General features: G+C 39.7%; 1 protein-coding gene across 3 annotated transcripts in view; it reads left to right on the top strand.

The window, feature by feature from the left end:
* The window catches only part of adam19a (ADAM metallopeptidase domain 19a), a 133555-nt gene extending 129376 nt beyond the window's left edge, over window positions 1-4179 (top strand). For all 3 annotated transcript variants that reach the window (XM_080451147.1, XM_080451145.1, XM_080451146.1), the window contains exons 22-23: window positions 1376-1587; window positions 2778-4179. In XM_080451147.1, the coding sequence (XP_080307273.1) occupies window positions 1376-1587; window positions 2778-2829 (264 nt within the window). In that variant the 3' untranslated portion in view covers window positions 2830-4179. The remainder of the gene's footprint in view (window positions 1-1375; window positions 1588-2777) is intronic.
* Window positions 4180-17890: the final 13711 nt, after the last annotated feature.

Raw genomic sequence — 17890 nt, forward strand, 5'->3', positions numbered from 1 at the left:
TTTCTTGAAGTTCTATTCAGCAAATGACACTGTTATGCAAAGGAGTACAAGTTAAACTTAACACCTAAAAAAATATAAAATGTTGAAATGTTTTTGTCGTTATTGTTAATTTAATCTATGCTATAAATGTAGACCATGAAATGACAGTCAAATAAAGTTAGAATTGTTGTATGGTCATAATACTTCATCTGAACCTAAATAGGAATATTAGCAGTCAAACACATAATTATTAATTATATAAAATGGAACAAAGACAAGCATTCACATCTTATAAATACAAATTATGATTCATTAATGACCTATTCAGTGTTGGGCAATATTACTTACGAAAGTAAAATATGACTTATTACTCCATTAAAAAGTAATACTATTATATTACTTATTACTTTGTATGAATAGTAATATTTATATTACATATTATATAACGATATTACTTACATTTTTATTAAAAAATATGGTTCCATATTGGAACAAAAAATATCAAGATTCAAGAGATTTCTTGTCACCAGGATGTACGATGAGTACATGCACTGTGAAAAACTTGGGGTGCTCCATAATACACAATAAAAACAATAGCCTACATAGTCCGCCACACTCACATCCTTGACAGCCACTTCAATCCTCGCCAAAACCAAGACGAGCTTATCCACAATGTTAATAATGCCTCCATAGCCATCCTGGATTCCATAGCACCCCTCAAAGCAGTCAAGTAATGATATAGGCCTAATGTTTTCATATTGCTGGATATTAAATTATGGATAATATTAATATTTTATATTGTTTGTGTGCATATGTTTTCACGTTGCTAGTATACATTCCTCTGTCCTCACAAACGCTGCTGTTTGTGCTGTTTGAGACACAATAAAACCACACAAGCTATTGGGCCATGGTGGATGAGGAGATTGGATGTACTACAGCTCTGTGCATGACTGTAGTATCTTTTCCAGAAGGTGGTGTTTCCATTTCCGGGCCTATTTTTCACAGCTTCATTTGATTGGCTCAGCAGCAGATTTAAACTGGAAACACAAGATACAGACACAGAAACAGGAATGCCAGCTCCTGGAAGAGGAAACTACAGTCATGCACAGAGCCTGTGTTCTGGCTATTAACCACTTAACACACTATATAGGTACTTAGTTATCCAGGGTCTCCCTGGGGTCTGTACTTGGCAATTCCTTTTCCCTCTACACCAAATATCTTTGCCCGTAAATAGTCAATCTAAAAGCCATGATGACTGCCTGTCTGTCTCTATCACTAAGCATCTGTCTGTCTGTCTGTCTGTCTGTCTGTCTGTCTGTCTGTCTGTCTGTCTGTCTGTCTGTCTGTCTGTCTGTCTGTCTGTCTGTCTCACTCTCCATGTGTCTGTGACGTCTAGCTGGTGTCAGAGCAGCAGTCCAGGCCCTCTCCGTCTCCTCCTCAGAGGCCCTTGCCTCTCAGCCCGGTCAGGGGGGCTCTGGCCACTGTGAGCCCGGGGCGGGACCCTCCCCACAAACCCTCCAACGGCGGCCTGCTGGTCATGATGCCTCCGGCCGTGGGCCCCAAGCCAGTGGGCAAAGTGTGCGCCTTCCCCCCTCTCAAAGTGCTCAGGTGGGACAGTGTGTACTGAACACACACATTTATCTGAAATGACCTTCAGTTGGCCTAGTTCCTTCTGTAACCCTTGACCGTTTGACTTAATCCTAGTAGCCAACTCAAATCCCAGTATCTATAGCAGTGGTTCTCAAACTTTTTTTGTGCTAAGGACCCCCAAATTGATATGTATGTGGCCGCAGACCCCCACCTGAAAATGTGTTCTGCCTTAAAAAAAAAAAAAAATTGCACACATTTTCAAGATTTTTCAAAAATAGCAGATCTACAAGCTCATAGCACGGCACATAGCCAAAGTATAAAATATGGATAAAGGAGTTAAAATGTACGTGACGCTTTATTAAGTAATTTTGCTGGGGACCCAGCAAAATTTGTTCTATAGATTCTAGACTCAACAAGTCACTGTGTTTTAAAGTCTAGAGAGTCAATGATGGCAAGCCATGACTCCTAATGCATGTATGCCCCATGTATATCTATGGAAGAAGAATGTCTCTCCACCATTAAAATCATCATACCTCGCTGACTTCTCAATTTTCAAGCAGTTTGGTTTGTTACAAATGCTAAACACATAGTTATGTTATAATACAGGGTACTTGGTTAAATTAAAACTATGCGTTGTCATACCAAGAGGCCTTATCTTACGTAGATAGTAACAGTAATGGTTCTAAAACAGAATTCTTGTTCAGTCTTATACTAGACTCAGGCATATTTCTATTTCCACAGCTTAAATTTGAGCACCACAGTTAAATTATTCTGTATTTTTTTTTGTATTATTTAGTTGTTTTTTTTTTTACAATAGAAGATGGTTCCATCTTATGGCTCATATTTGTGACATCATTTTATAATACACATAATTATTTTCATAAATCTTCAGACAATTCATATTTAAACTAGACAGTTTAAATAGGAATTGTCTCAAGACTTCTGAAAATGATTATGTCGTATGTGTATTATACAATTATGTCACAAATATTAAAGATATAGGCTAAGATGGAACCATCTTCTTTTGTATATATATTTTTTTTAATAATAATATTAAATACATTTTGAGCATCAACTTTTTTCACCACCACTGCTACAGCTTCATCCTAGGGGAAACACTGCGAGGCTACAACATAGCCTCGATGGCCGTATTCATGTCAATAGTTGACAGTTGTGTAACACTTCTCTTTGTCCCCCCCCTCCTGCAGGCCGGTCCCGGGAGCCAAACCAAACACAGCCTCGCCTCCTTTCTGTAAATGACCTTCTCCCCCTCCTCTTCCTCCTCCTCTCCTCCTCCTCCTCCTCCCAGTGGAGGAGGAGGTGGCAGATAGCCTATTTGCACTAAAGAGACCTCAGAGGAAGGACGGTGGCACACAGAACACATCAGAGGAACAGGTTGACCCCTCCAGGAGATGAGAGCAGGGGAGAGGGGGAAAAAACGGTAACGGGAAGAGTGGCCATTAAGGAAAAGTGGGCACTTCAATGTAAAATTGGCTATCTCATGTTATGTAAAGCATACATGATTAGAACATGCCTGAACATTCGCCAATTAACCCATTAATAAGGCCTGAGGTTCCGATTCTACAAAATGTCTTCTAAATCCCAACAGTTTTTTTGAAAAAACGTATGTTGCTATGTCAGTGGTTTTCAAACTTTTTAATGTCAAGGACCACCCAAAATATATATGTGTTTGGCTGCGGACCCCCATCTCAAAACATTTTGTTCCAGGGACCCCCCCAGAAGCAAAGATTTGAGTTACAAATGTTCGCTTTAAAAATATATATTCAAAGATTTGCACAAATCTTCTTGATTTTTCAAAAATAGTAGTTCTACAAGCTCGTACCGCACTCGGTGCCACGCTACGAGCTTGTAGATCTGCTATTTTTGAATAGCCAAAGTGTAAAATAATGCTTTAAGCTCAAAGCTAAAAATGACACAGATGCGTCCCAGGTCTTAATGGGTTAAGGCCTAATATTTCTGCAATTGCAAAAAAAATGCTACAAAACCTGTTCATCCAATCATTTTGGGCATAAAAAATAAGTTGAAGGATACATTTAGGTCTGATAATGATGTACCGTGCATGTTCAAATCATGTATACTTTACATTACTTCAGACCATTTTTCAAATATTAAATGTTTTAACATTCCGGACAAAAGAGCCAATTTTAGATCAAGGTGCCCACTCTTCCTTAGTGCCCACTCTTCTTGTATGCAAAAAAACACCTCATTCATACTCTGTAGTACGAGGGTGTGGCTTGTTGAAGATAACGAACAGCTGGCATGGTGCCAACATGGAGTATCAATTCATCTACATGACCTCCACCTTGACCCCGCCCCCCAGCGCACGCCAACATTACCATGACGACCACGTTGTTGTTGCACTGAGGCCTTGCAGACTGAGAGACGCTGGGGGACACTGGGTCACACGTTGACGATTCTAAATCTTTGTATTTTTACTGAACCTTTACTGAATTTTTATAATTATTGTTGTGTGTTTACAGTGTTTGTTTGTTTTGTTTTCATGGCGTGGCACCTACAGGTGAGCCATCTAGAAGAGTGTGTGTGTGTGTGTGTGTGTGTGTGTGTGTGTGTGTGTGTGTGTGTGTGTGTGTGTGTGTGTGTGTGTGTGTGTGTGTGTGTGTGTGTGTGTGTGTGTGTGTGTGTGTGTGTGTGTGTGTGTGTGTGTGTGTGTGTGTGTGTGTGTGTGTGTGTTAATCTCACAGGCCACTGGACCGATCAGCACCAGATATTCGTGCACGCTGCCAGCAGGCTAAGGAAGTAAATCCCTGAATGTTTTTCCACATATTGAAAGTTTTTTTTTCCTTCTTTAAAAAAAAATGTTCTAAACGTTATTTTACATGTATAAAATAGTATACTGGAAGACAATGGAGATCAGACTCCAGAAATGTTGCCCAAATATGGAGATGACTGACATCATACTGTAGTATTGACTACATTGATTGATTGATTGATTGATCGATCTATAGATGATGATGTGGATCTCTGACATCACAGACTTGCCACATGACATCATAGACAGTGGTGTAAAGTAACTAAGTACATTTACTTAAGTACTGTACTCAAGTACAATTTTGAGGTATTTTTACTTTAATGGAGTATTTCCAATTTTCAGTGCTTTTACTTCTACTCCACTACGTAGATTTTGATTATTATTACAAAACATACATTAACCACTTCAGCCCTAAATACATTTATATGTTATTTGAAATTTGAAAATAGCTATTTGAAAATAGCCGATCTACAAGCTCATGTGACGCATTGTGAGCTTGTAGATCTGCTATTTTCAAAAGATTTTTAGGCATTTGAAAACTTGAAATGGGACATTCTGCATGATGAGTACTTTTACTTTTGTTACTTTAAGTACATTTTAATGCCAATACTTTTGTACTTTTACTCAAGTACATTTTGAATTCTGGACGTTCACTTGTAAAGGAGTATTTCTATATTGCAGTATTGATACTTTTACTTAAGTAAAATATGTGAGTACCTTTTCCACCACTGATCATCGATGATGATGTCATGGACCTGTGACATCACAGACTGGCCACATGACGGCATAGATCCACAGGAAAGCCATGCCATTATTACATCCCCGTCTTGTTCTAATTATTGTTTGTTTACAATGTGTTTTTGTTTTGTTTCGTTTACAGTTTGTGTTAATGTGCCAAAGAGGTGTTTGTACACCCGGGGGGTGTGTCCTGAATGCTCGTCAAACATTTGATGTCAACAAAAAGCCTTTAGCCTTTAGAGACGTGTTAACCCATTAAGACCTGAAGCCGATTCTACAAATGTCTTCTAAATCCCGGCAGTTTTCTGAAAAACGTATGTTTCTATATCAGTGGTGCTCAAACATTTTCATGTCAACATGATATGTATTTGGCAGCCGACCCCCATCTCAAAATATTTTGTTCCAGGGACCCCCAGAAGCAAAGATTTGAGTTTTAAAAAATCCTTGAAAATAATACATATATTCAAAGATTTGCACACATTTTCACGATTTTTCTAAAGCCAAAGTGTAAAATAATGCTTTTTAGCTCAAATAAAAAAACGACACAGATGCGTCCCAGGTATTAATGGGTTAAATGTAACAAGTAGAACACACATGTACAAGTACTGTACCTGGACCTCTCCTGTGTTTCACGCTTACTGCTGTTGCCGCTACAACACCTTAAAGCTAAATGACTCTTTACTAGAGGATTGGGTTGTGTAGTTACCTTGACAACATGGAACTCCAAATATTGGTGAGAAATCTTCATTAGTTGATATTCCAAAATAGTCTCCTGGTTGACTTACATTGCACAGTGAAACAGCTTCTCTTTTAGCACATAAACACATGCAAACAAAGCAGATTCTGACAGTTTTTAACTATATATTACAAAACAAAAAAGTCAACTTTCTGTTGATTTTACTGTTGGAAGATCCAGTCTGCATCTTCATGCTAATTCAAATAGTAAATTCAACAGGAAGTTGACATTTTCTTTTGTTATGTGCCATGTCGGACTTGAATTGATTAATCTATACTGACACCAAAGTATATTTTGTTATTGTCTTATGCTAAAAGAGTGACTTTGAGAGCTGTGTCACTGTTCAGTGTTCACAGACAATTTTGGAATATTCATGTCTAGTCAAATGAGGAACTATTGAAGATATCTCACCAATATTTCGAGTTTCATTATAGCAAGGTAACTACACAACCCAAACCTCCACCAAAGAGTCTTTTGTCTTTAATTTCTCCTAACGGTGATCAATAAAGGTCTATCTTATCTTTGTACAGTAACAGAGATCAATAAAGGTACATTGTGGAGAATGTGATCAATGCACAGAACATCTTGAACACACCCCTGGTCGATCATTGTTTGAATGTTTTTTTGCAGTGTGTACGACTTTTTAATTGTTACATTAAATGATATTTTTTTCTACAAACCTAACCTCTGGGTTGTGACTGAGACACTGAATAACTTTGTGATCAATACGTAGGTGTTTTCCACAGGTTTACATGAGGGAGGTTCCAGGGGTTCCCCTGCTAAAGGCCCGTTCAAAGTCAAGTCCCTAGATGGGTCTGAAACATGCGTCAGGGGGTGAGGGATTCCGTCCGTTCTTTACGGACACATGCATGGTCGCTCACGGTATTTAGGGGTTATGTTATTTATTTTAAAGTGTACAGGCGTAATACACCTAGTTGCGAGAGTATGTACCGTACCCATAATGTTGCCATGTCTGCTTATTATAAGCGACTTTGGGCTTATTTTTCTGTAAAGTTGCTTGTAAACAAACAAGCCATTTTTTATTGGTGGTTGCGGATTTATTTGGGCTTGTTTCTAAAGTGTAGTTGCTTATTTGGGCCAATTATTATTTAAACCAGTTATATTGTAGATCTGCTATTTTCATGTGATGTGGCCTAGTCGATTCTTTTGGGCTTGTTTTCATAGACCTGGTTGCTTATTTCTCTCACAAAACCTGGCAACAGCGCAGCTAACAACATGAAGCATACATTTATAATGCTTTTGTCTAAAAGGTCCGGCCAAAAAAGTCCTTGCGGACTTGTTTCCGTTGGGGTCCTTGAGTTAATTTCATAGACATATATAGTAGCAACCAAACAGTTCAAAAATCAACATGAAAATACAGATAATACATAAAAAATACCACTATGTACAAAAAAAGCATTTAAAAAATATATGTACAAAAAAAAAGGGGGGGGGGGGGGAAGCATGGAAAAATAAAAATTATATACAAAAAAAGCATGAGGAAATACAAAATATGTACAAAAAGAGGAGGGGGGGGGTCGTCTGTCTACAGGGAAACTGGTACTAGCTCCTCTTTCGGCCTCCAGAAAGATGGGTTTTTAGGGCTGTTTTGAATGAGCCCAGCGAACTGCATTTTTTGAGGGATGGGGTTAGACTATTCCATTCCTTAGTGGCTGTGCTATAGAAGGAGAATTTGCCCATGTTTGTTTTATGGGTGGGTGGTACCAGATTGTTGTTTACGCTCCCTCTAGTTTCGTGGCTGTGGGTGTCACTAACTTTTTCGAGGTATTTATACAGATATGCGGGTATAGGGGGCATATCGGGCAAATCTGCATTTACAATTTTGAAGACCAGACCCATTTTTAGTTGTTTAACCCTGTCTTCCACCCTGAGCCAGCCTAGGCTGGCAAAGTGAGTGGGAGAGAGGTGGGTCATGGGCCCCAGTCCGAGAAGTAGTCGGATCAGTTTGTTTTGGGAGGTTTGAAGCTTAGTCTGCAGTGACACTGAGGTGTTGGAGTACCAAGAGGAGCTAGCATAGTCAAAAAGGGGCTGTATCAGGGCCCCTGAGAGGGTCCTGAGGGCCTGAGGGTTGACAAAAGAGGAAACTCTGCCCATAAATCTGGTTCTCTGGTTTACTCCTTTGACCACCTTTGTTGCCATGCTTTCACCTGTCAGGTATTTGTCAAGAATACATCCCAAATAGGTAATCTCTTCTTTGCTAGTGATGATTGTGTCATCGACTTTGACCTTGAAGTCATTTACCTTCATTTTACTGAGGGAATGTCTGGTCCCAAATAGGATGGATTCAGTTTTCCCAAGGTGTAGAGACAGTTTGTTATCGGTCAGCCAGGTACGGATTTTTGAGAGTTCAGAGCTGAGAGCTTCCTCAACTTGCAACTTGTCCTCACCCGAGATCAGGAGTGCCGAGTCATCAGCGAACAGGAACAGTTTGCAGTTACAGGCAGCATTCATGTCGTTAATGTATAGAAGGAACAGTAACGGCCCTAGAATGCTGCCTTGAGGAACCCCGCAGCTCACCGGGAGGGATGAGGACATGGTTCCGTTGATGTCAACCACTTGTTCTCTACCCTCCAAGTAAGATCTCATCCAATTTAGTGATGTGCAATCAAAACCAATCGCCCTCAGCTTATCAAGTAGAATTGCGTGGTTTACAGTGTCAAACGCCTTTTGGAGGTCCAGCATGACCATGCCACAGTATTTGCCCGAGTCTACCTCACGTTTGATGTAGTCGGTCAAATATAGTAGGCATGTGTCAGTGGAGTGGGATGTTCTGAAGCCTGATTGGAATTCAAACAACAGTTTACGCTCGCTGAGGTAGCTGTTGATTTGTTCTTGGATTGATCGCTCTATAACCTTTGAGATGGAACAAAGGATGGAAACAGGCCTATAGTTGCCAGGATCTAGTTTGCTTCCTTTTTTAAATAGAGGGATTACTCTTGCCAACTTGAATTCTTGTGGGACGTGACACTGACTGATGGATAAGTTTGTAATGTGGGCTACTATGGGAGCAATGGAGACCGCTGCGTCTCTGAGGAATCTGGTGGGGATGTTGTCAAGGCCGGTGGCCTTGTTTGGCTGTAGGGCGAGGAGTTTGTTTTGCACATCCTCAGTCAATACAGGTTTGAAAAAAAAGGAATATTTTTTAGCCCCTAGCAATAAAAGACACAAACTAGTCCACAAACTAGACAAAAACAATGGTTGTCTACAAAACGTGAGTTTCGACCCCTACTGCACTGTGCTATAATATATTATTTGTGTGTGTGTGTTTAACTTTAGGGAATGGCTGGGTCAGTGGCGGAACAACTCAAAGCCGGGCCGGGAGGCACAGCGCAGTGATCAGGCACGCAGGGGGGGCTTTTTGGGGGGATTTTTGTCACTTTATTTCGGTTTTAGGGTTAGGGTAGGGTTAGGTTAGGGTTATGTTGTTTAATTCTTATTTTTGCCTGATTTTACCGAATTATTATCTGACGGCCCGGGCCCTCCTGGGTCGCGGGCCCGGAGGCGGCCGCTTCCCTGGCCTCCCCGGACGCTCCGCCACTGGGCTGGGTTCATTTTGTCACAGACCGTGGATTCACGGTCTAAGTAATTAAGTACATTTACTCAAGTACTTCCACCAACGTGGGTCTTTTTTTGGAAAAAGAGGGCCGGAGGAAAACTTTTTTTCCTTATACTGCCAACGTATAGCCTGACGGTGAATGTTGATCGCACGGAAGGAAATCCTGGAGCCGCAGGTGACGGAGAGGGAGACAAAACCAACAACGTAAGGAGCGTCGCCGCTCGTTACGTCTCCTTACGTCCGACTATAAATGATACTTAAATCAGTTATTATAGCATCAAAGTCAGTTTAACCACTTTAACCCTATTTCATGCTTTAGATATTCAAAAACGGCTGATCTGCAAGATAACTTATGATGGTTCTAGTTTTAGCCTGTCTTAACTGGACTTAGGCTGGTTTAGCTGGTTTACCAGGCTGGTCAAACTGGTCAGGCTGGTCTTGCTGGTTTGTCAGTATAGTTGGCCAGCTGGCTGGCTGGAATGACCAGCAAAGCCCAGCTGGTAAGCTGGGCTTTGCTGGTCAGCCCAAAAGAACACTTCCCAGACCTACTGTAGTTAAAGGTAGGGTAAGTGATTTACTTTGGTTAAAATAAGTGTTAAATAGCTCTATATTCTGATAGTACTCATTGCTATAGAGTGTTTGTTCAGTAAAAGGAGTCTCCCATGTGTCTCCAGCTCTTAATTAAACAGAAAATGCATTTTCAGTGCTCTCTCCTGATTGGCTTACATTTTGTCACCTACCTGAAAATGCACCTATCTGTTTACTAAAGAGCTGGATAGACCCCTGTGACCGAACAAACGCTCTGTAGCAATGATTACTATCAGAATATAGTACTTTAACCTTTTTCACAAAAAAAAAAGAAATTTCCAAAAAATATCACTTACCTTTAAATGCTAACGTAATGTGAAAATCAATGTTAACATATAAAGAAGCACTTCAAAAGCACTAAGTGAATGGTGTAGTATACTTGGGAATAACTGAGTGATGGTGTGGTGGTCTAATGGTCTGACGTTCAGCACGGAGAGTCCACGTTCCAGTCTCAGGCCTCCTATAGTGCATTGCTTGTGTACTCTGACATTTTGTAGGCTAAAAAAGAACAACTCAAAAGCACTAAAAGACAAATCCAGGGTAGAACAGGAAAGTTACATAATGCAGCTTTAAATGGTGGAGTATTTCAACTTACTAACTACTAACTACTAACTGAAGGAACACAGAAGAACACTTTAACAAATAATAGATACATGCTGTGAGTATTTGAGTGATTTTATAGTGGTCTAATGATCAGACAGAGATTCCATGTTCAAATCAGCATTTCAATGTAACTTTGCTAACTGAAGGCTAACATAAAAAACAGTGGCTATACACAGATGTGGCTGGGTGGTGGTGTTGTGGTCTAATCATCAGACTTTCAGCGAAGAGTTTACATGTTCCAGTCCCAGTCCTCCTATAGTTCAATGCTGGCGTGTTGCAACTTAACTTTACTAACTGAAGGCTAACATACTCAATGTTCGAGTACTTTGGAATTGTCATGGCTAAAATGCAAATACAACAGAACGCTTCAACAACACTAAGTGACATATTATGCTATAATTCCCTGTGAGGTACTGTAGTATAGTGGTCTAATGATCTGACTTTCAACACATGGTTCCATGTTCAAATCCCTGTCCTCCTATAGTTTATTGTTGGCGAACTAAAGGCTAAAATACAAAAGAACAACTCAAAAGCATTAGAAGACACCTGCTGAGGGCCCAAAGGTGCCTTGAAGCAATGGCAAGGTTTGCTTGATCGGTTGCCTCTGCTACAGACAGTTTGCATGTTCAAGTCCCATGCCATCAAGGTACTGGAGGACCATCGGGGGTATGTCCCTCCCCCTGTTCCTGAGAAGTAAAGGGGGGGGGGGTTATGTGTGAAATAACTCTGTCCAGCTGAAGTTTTACTGAAAGAAATTCCGTTATTATTTTTATTAATAAACACCTGCCTAGACTGCCTATAGATGAATCCACAGTGCGCTGCGGTGTCAGGGGAGCGCTCTGTGGATTCGTCTATATATAGCCTACCTGTAGGGTATATAAAGTAACCTGCTGGAAGGGAAACGGTTACTTAAAAACATGAGGATTATTTAAAATAAATCTTCTTCTTCTTCTTTCCTCCTCCTCCTCCTCCTCCTCTTCCTCCTCCTCCTCCTCCTCCTCCTCTCACACACAAATATTTGGTACGTTTGTCAGTTATACCAACTGACATTTTTGCCATCATTCCTCCAAACATTCAATCAATTCAACAATTCAACATTCAACTATCAATATTGAATAAAACCACAAATCCTAGACCAGGGGTGGGCAACTTAGAGGGTGGAGAGGGCCACTATATTTCCACACTCACTCCAGAGGGCCACATAGCATACTGTCGGGCCATTCTATGTCACGCAAAAGTAGCAAAAATAGCCGATCTACAAGCTCAAAACGTGTCGCAGTGCGACGCGTTTTGATCTTGTAGATCTGCTATTTTTGCCATTTTTTTATTGGAATCCTGAATTTGTTTTGCTATTTTTTTGTTGGAATCCTGAAAAGTAACATTTGTATTTAATTTCAAATGCATTTAGTTATACTTATGTCAACTTTATGAACTTAAATACAAATACATCGGACAAATACAAAAGACGATATAATTGTAATACTAGTTATTAAGCTACTAATATAGACTGAAGTAATTAAAGCAGGTCATCTTTGCATGTTTGGAATTGTAACAGCTGAAATTAATTATATATCAGTAATCTGATATTAACCTGCGGGCCGCATTAAGTGAAGGTGGGGGCCGCATGTGGCCCCCGGACCGCCAGTTGCCCATGTATGTCCTAGACTATAGGTCCTCAAAAACAAAATATGCAAGTAACTTGTATGTTATTTTTTTTTATTTAGTAAACCTTAAACTTAACCATTATGGACACAAAAAAGCATTGACTCTCTGATGGCAGACCCCTTGACCAGTGCTTGTGCCAGGTTTGGTGAGATCGCAAGTCTGGACGTTATGTTTGTGACGTCCACCGTCCAGCCACCCTCTAGGCAATTTCAAGATAGGAAAACTTTGTTTCAACCAAAACATATCACTTACTTTGAATTGCCATAGCCAAACAAAACCGCTTTTCCTATTGTTTATTCATTCAGTGAAAACATAAAGTCATCATGACATTAGGTCTACATATATATAAATAAGACAACGAATAGCCTTGTAATTTGCAGTAAAAAGCCCATTAAAAAGTCTACTTTGCATAGTGGGCCTAAACAGCCAGGGGAAGAATTCAGCACAACTGACAGATAATGGTTGGTTTTTAGTTTAGTCGTATAACAGTAATAATAGCTGAAATAAAGTTTTACACACTCAGACAAACCCGTTGAATAATTAATTTGCCTTTTTACTCTGCCTGCTGAATTGAAATATGATAATAATGAATAAGTCACATTCACTGAGTCTACAGTGGTGTTTTTCTGCTCTTCCTGGCGGCAAACTTAGCAATTAAATTTCCTGAAGTTTACTGTACTTAAGTAAAATGTTTCAATACTTTATACATCTACTTCACTACATCTCAGAGGCAAATATTGTACTTTTACTCCACTACAATTATTTGAAAACTGAAGTGAGCATGTTACTTTGATTATTACAACACATACATTAACCACTTAGGCCTGATATATTGCCTCTGTCGGGTGGAAACCTCATACTGTACAGTATGTACTGTATGTCCAAAACTGTTACTTTTCAGGATTCAAATTCAAAGTAGTAAAGTAGCAGATCTACAAGCTCAAAACGCTGCGTTTCAACTTTGCGGATCTTCTACTTTTGATGCTTTTGTAGCTGTAGTATGGAAAAAAATAATATATAGAGGTAAATATGGAGATAAGAGGTTTCTGCCCGACAGTGATGATATACTATAATGTGGGTTTTAGTCTTTTTTCACACTTTAAGTCACATTCACTCAGTCTACAGTGTGATTGTTCTGCTCTTCCTTGCAGCAAACTTAGCAATTCAACTTTCTTTACGAGTCGATCCCAGGAACCTTTCAATCTGGCATGAGGCTAAGGTCTTTTTCTGGATTATTAAAAAAGTTTCACAGTGGTGAAAGTTTTCAGATTTTTCTATACCTAAAGAAAGCTTTTTTTTTTATTAACTTGAATAAAATGTAATTGTGTCCAATCTGTATGGTAGAGTATGTTAATACAATATATCTTATACGATTTGGGTGGTTGTATTTTGTCTCCCTGCTCTTCTATTGAGACATTTAGATTGAGGTCATGTCTCACCTAGACACATGGATCTGACACAAATTCTGACCTGATGGTCAAGATTACAATTTTCCCCCAAGCTAGCAAATATGGGATAGAAGAGGAAAGTTACATGCAGTGCAGTAAAAGTAACAATGCCACAATGTAGATATACTCTGTTACAAGTAAAAGTCCTGTAAGCCTGTGAGCGTGTAGATTATTTTTGAAATATTTTGAAAATCTTCGCGTGGCTGAATCCGCCATTATTTCATCGGGTGAAACAACACAACTTTTTTTTTGTAATTGCATTACGGAACGTACACATTGTTACATTTAGTGGGTTTATTTCGTCATAGCGCAACATATGGCGAAGTATAGTAGTGCAGGTCATTGCAACAATCACAGATCTTGTGAAAAATGAAAACCACATTCGAAACTTTCCGCGCCAATAATCATATTCTTTGAGACACACATCCAGTTTTTTGCCGGTTTAAGAAGGAAATCACGTGACGTTGATCCCCTTCCCCTATTCGCTCATACTAGGACATGACGTATGTGTAGGTAGAAGAACACTTGTATACTTATACTTGTTTCCATTGTGGTCCTATGTATTCAATTCATCAACATACAAATTACAAAATAATACTGTCATCATTAAATACAAAGGAGAAAAAAGGAACGGAAAACAGAACGGGAACACTTTTGGACATGCAAGGTTTCCACCCGACGTCGACGATACGAGACGCACACTGACAAACAACAGAGACTTTACGATGCGCTTTGAAGTAATAACCTCCATCTTTTCATATAGAAAATATCTTTTTGATGGACATTTCAATGAAATGGGGAGCACTCTAATTGAATCACACCTGGCTGTGCTTTCTGTCTGTACCGTACTGTCATATCTATCTCCTCAAAAGGCTTCAGCTGTCACCAGACTAATAAAAAGAATATTAGGGGCTTGGTGGAAAATGAAAGGTGCTCGGTGGAAAAAATGAAATTTCCATACATAGTGTTTATCTTGATGTATTCTGAATCGCTGCTTTCAATAACACATTTGGTGTATTTTTCTCGGCCTCTTTCCTCATGGTCGGCTTCTGCACAAAGTCAACTTCTCCTACAGTAGTGAGTGTGTCTGTGAGTTACGGAGTGACAAATGTGCCCGTCACATTTTTTCAGTCTCAAAATCATTTATCTTCCCAAATAGAAGCCATATTGACATAAATAGGTGTGTAATTTTACTTCTATCCCAGGTGTTACCAACTAATTGCTGGTTGTGTTCCATTCAGGTCAAACAAGAGTCAGGGTAGAAGACAGAGTACTGCAACTTGTAATGGGTCTGGTCTTTAACACCCATTAAAACCGGGAAAGCATCTGTGTCATTTTAGATTTGAGCTATAAATACAGTATAGCAACATACGTTGCTCATAGGATTTAGAACAGTGGTTCGCAAAAATAGCAGATATACAAGCTCACAGCGCGTCCCTTCGTGCCATGCTGCGAGCTTGTACATCTGTATTTGTTTTTGTTTTTTTAAATAAAGAAAATCAGATGGGGGTCCGCGGCCATATATATATATATACACACATTTGGGGGTCCTTGGCACAATATTTTTTTTTGCACTACTGCTTTAGAAAGCATTTGTAGAATCAGCCTCAGGTCTTAATGGTTTAAAATACTAAAAGAGGAACAGTGCCCATGTACCTGTATATACTACTCTAGAGTGAGACGCCAGAGATGTTCATAACACCAGAGGGAGCTCCTCTGACCTAGTTCCCCCCTAGATTTGACACGAACACGGGGGAAAATGCATTCTACCACCAATTTGTGGAATGCCCTATACCAACAGCCTTTAAAAGTCTCGATTCCCCATCCACTTTTAAAACTGACCTAAAAACATGGCAAAGGTATTCTTATCCCCAACTATCTTGCCCCCAGAGAGTCATATAACTCACTCCCTCAGCGAGCTCCACGGAAAGAGGCCCATGCAATGGGGGTGGCATCCTCTGCCCCTCGCCCCCACGCCACTTCATTCTGTAAATATACCGTTGCTGTCGGGCAGAAACCTCTTATCTCCATATTCTATATTCTCTGACTTTTTGTGTTTTTTTATAAATTAACGCCCTACTTGATCATACTACAGCATCACACAAAAGCATCAAAAGTAGCAGATCTACAAGCTCGAAATGTGGCGCGAAGCGTCTGGCTTTGAGCTTGTAGATCTGCTGCTTTTGCTATTTTTGAATTTGAATCCTGAAAAGTAACAGCTTTGGACGTATGAGTTTTCCAGAGGCATACAGAGACGATCAACTATTGTTTTTTAGTGTTGTTGTTGATATGTTGTAGATGAATTGAGACAACATGCATTGTGCATGTTGAAAACAAGCCCCCTGGGGCTACACTAATGGAGCAGAACCTTAATTAATATCATTGGTAACACCTGTAAGTAACATTACACATCGTTTCTGTCGGGTGGAAAACTGTCCAAAACAGTAACTTTTCAGGATTCAAATAAAAAAATAGCAAAAGCAGATCGACAAGCTCTTTTCGGATCTGCTACTTTTGATGCTTTTGTGTGACGCTGTAGGATGTATGGCGTTAATTTACCCCAAAACACACAAAATGTTTCAGCATTATATAAGCTTTAGTGGAGGAGGTAGAGCAACCGCTTGTGAACCGGAAGGTTCCCAGTTCGATCCCGGGCTCCCCCAGAGTTGGCATCGAAGTGTCCTTGAGCAAGACACTAAACCCCTAATTGCTCCTGATGAGCAGTATGGTGCTTTGCATGGTTTCCTCCGCCGTCGGTGTGTGACTGGGTGAATGTATATAGCGCGTTGAATAAAGGCGCTATATAGATGCACCATTTAATATTTCTTGCAATGGAGTTAAGGCAAGCGGGCCTAACATTGAATACAGTAGACGATAGTCATGTCTCTCTCTCAGCTTTCCTAACTGTGCCACAATATAAAGTAATTCTTAAAAACTAACTTTTCCCGTTAGTGCAAACTGTTGGTGCATTTCATTTTTATGTTTTATATATTTTGCCAAGTGATGGGAAAGTGGATACAGCCCGGTTCAGTGACTCGCGGAATCTCATTATATCCAAGGATATCGAGCTAGACTTGAGGGATGAAAATGTTTCGCTTAAAGCCTTAAATGAAAATCTTTGCAAAAATAATTCCACTGTTGAGTGCATTACCCGTCTCAATTATTGGACCTTACCACCAATCCTGTCACCGTTCCAATATGAATCACCAACCTTAAGTCTTTGAATTTGTTCTGAAATGCAGTTATTTCTTTTTTTAATCTCTGAATGTTTTCCACCTAGTTTTATCAAATACAGCAGTGGTTCAGGGGGGTCCCCAGATGACTAGCTTATGTGCAACATCCCCAGATGATTAGCTTAATGTGCAACATTGGTTTCTCACTCAACAGCAAACAAACCAACATACAGTATAAGTGTGTACAGGGTATCTGCACATTTCTCAAGTGACAAAACCTTTTCAAGTCAGGAAAGTGTCTGTGTCATTTTAGATTTTACCTATATATATATAATATATAATATATATATATATATATATATATTCTTGCAATGGAGTTAAGGCAAGCGGGCCTAACATGGAGCAATATATATATATATATGTACATGTAGATGTATATCTAAAAAAAACTGTTAGGATTTAGAAGGCTTTTTTTTATCGAAGGTCTAAATGGGTTGAGGATTTTGAAGAAAAAAGACTATTACTGCGTCAAAAGTAATCAACAAACTATACTATAGAAAAAGGTCAAATATTAGCCAAATGTGGTTGCCTGCTGGCCTAGTGGTCCAGGCGCATACCACATACTGCTGCGTGTCACTCCCCGTCTCTCTCACCCTGTATTCTCTACAATATAATATCAATTCAAAAGGCAAAAAAAAATCTAATATTACGTAAGAAAGAGGAAAACATTTTGAAAATATCTGATCGGCTATTTTGTTATCTGTGGAACTTGCTTGTCAGGGTGGGGGGTCCCCAGTTTAAATATGATTATTTTGGGGGGTCGGGGCCTGAAAGGTTTGAGATCCACTGATCTACAGTAGCTCAGGGGGTAGAGTGGCCGCTTGGGGAAACTAAACAGAAAGGTTCCTGGCTAGATCCCCAGGCTCTCCTCCTTCAGTTATGGTCAAAGTGTCCTTGAGCAAGACAATGAACCGATCTGCTACATTTGCTATTTTTGAATAT

This window comes from Gymnoscopelus braueri (genome assembly GCF_963280865.1).
Source record: "Gymnoscopelus braueri genome assembly, chromosome: 15".
In the NCBI taxonomy this organism is placed as follows: Eukaryota; Metazoa; Chordata; class Actinopteri; order Myctophiformes; family Myctophidae; genus Gymnoscopelus; species Gymnoscopelus braueri.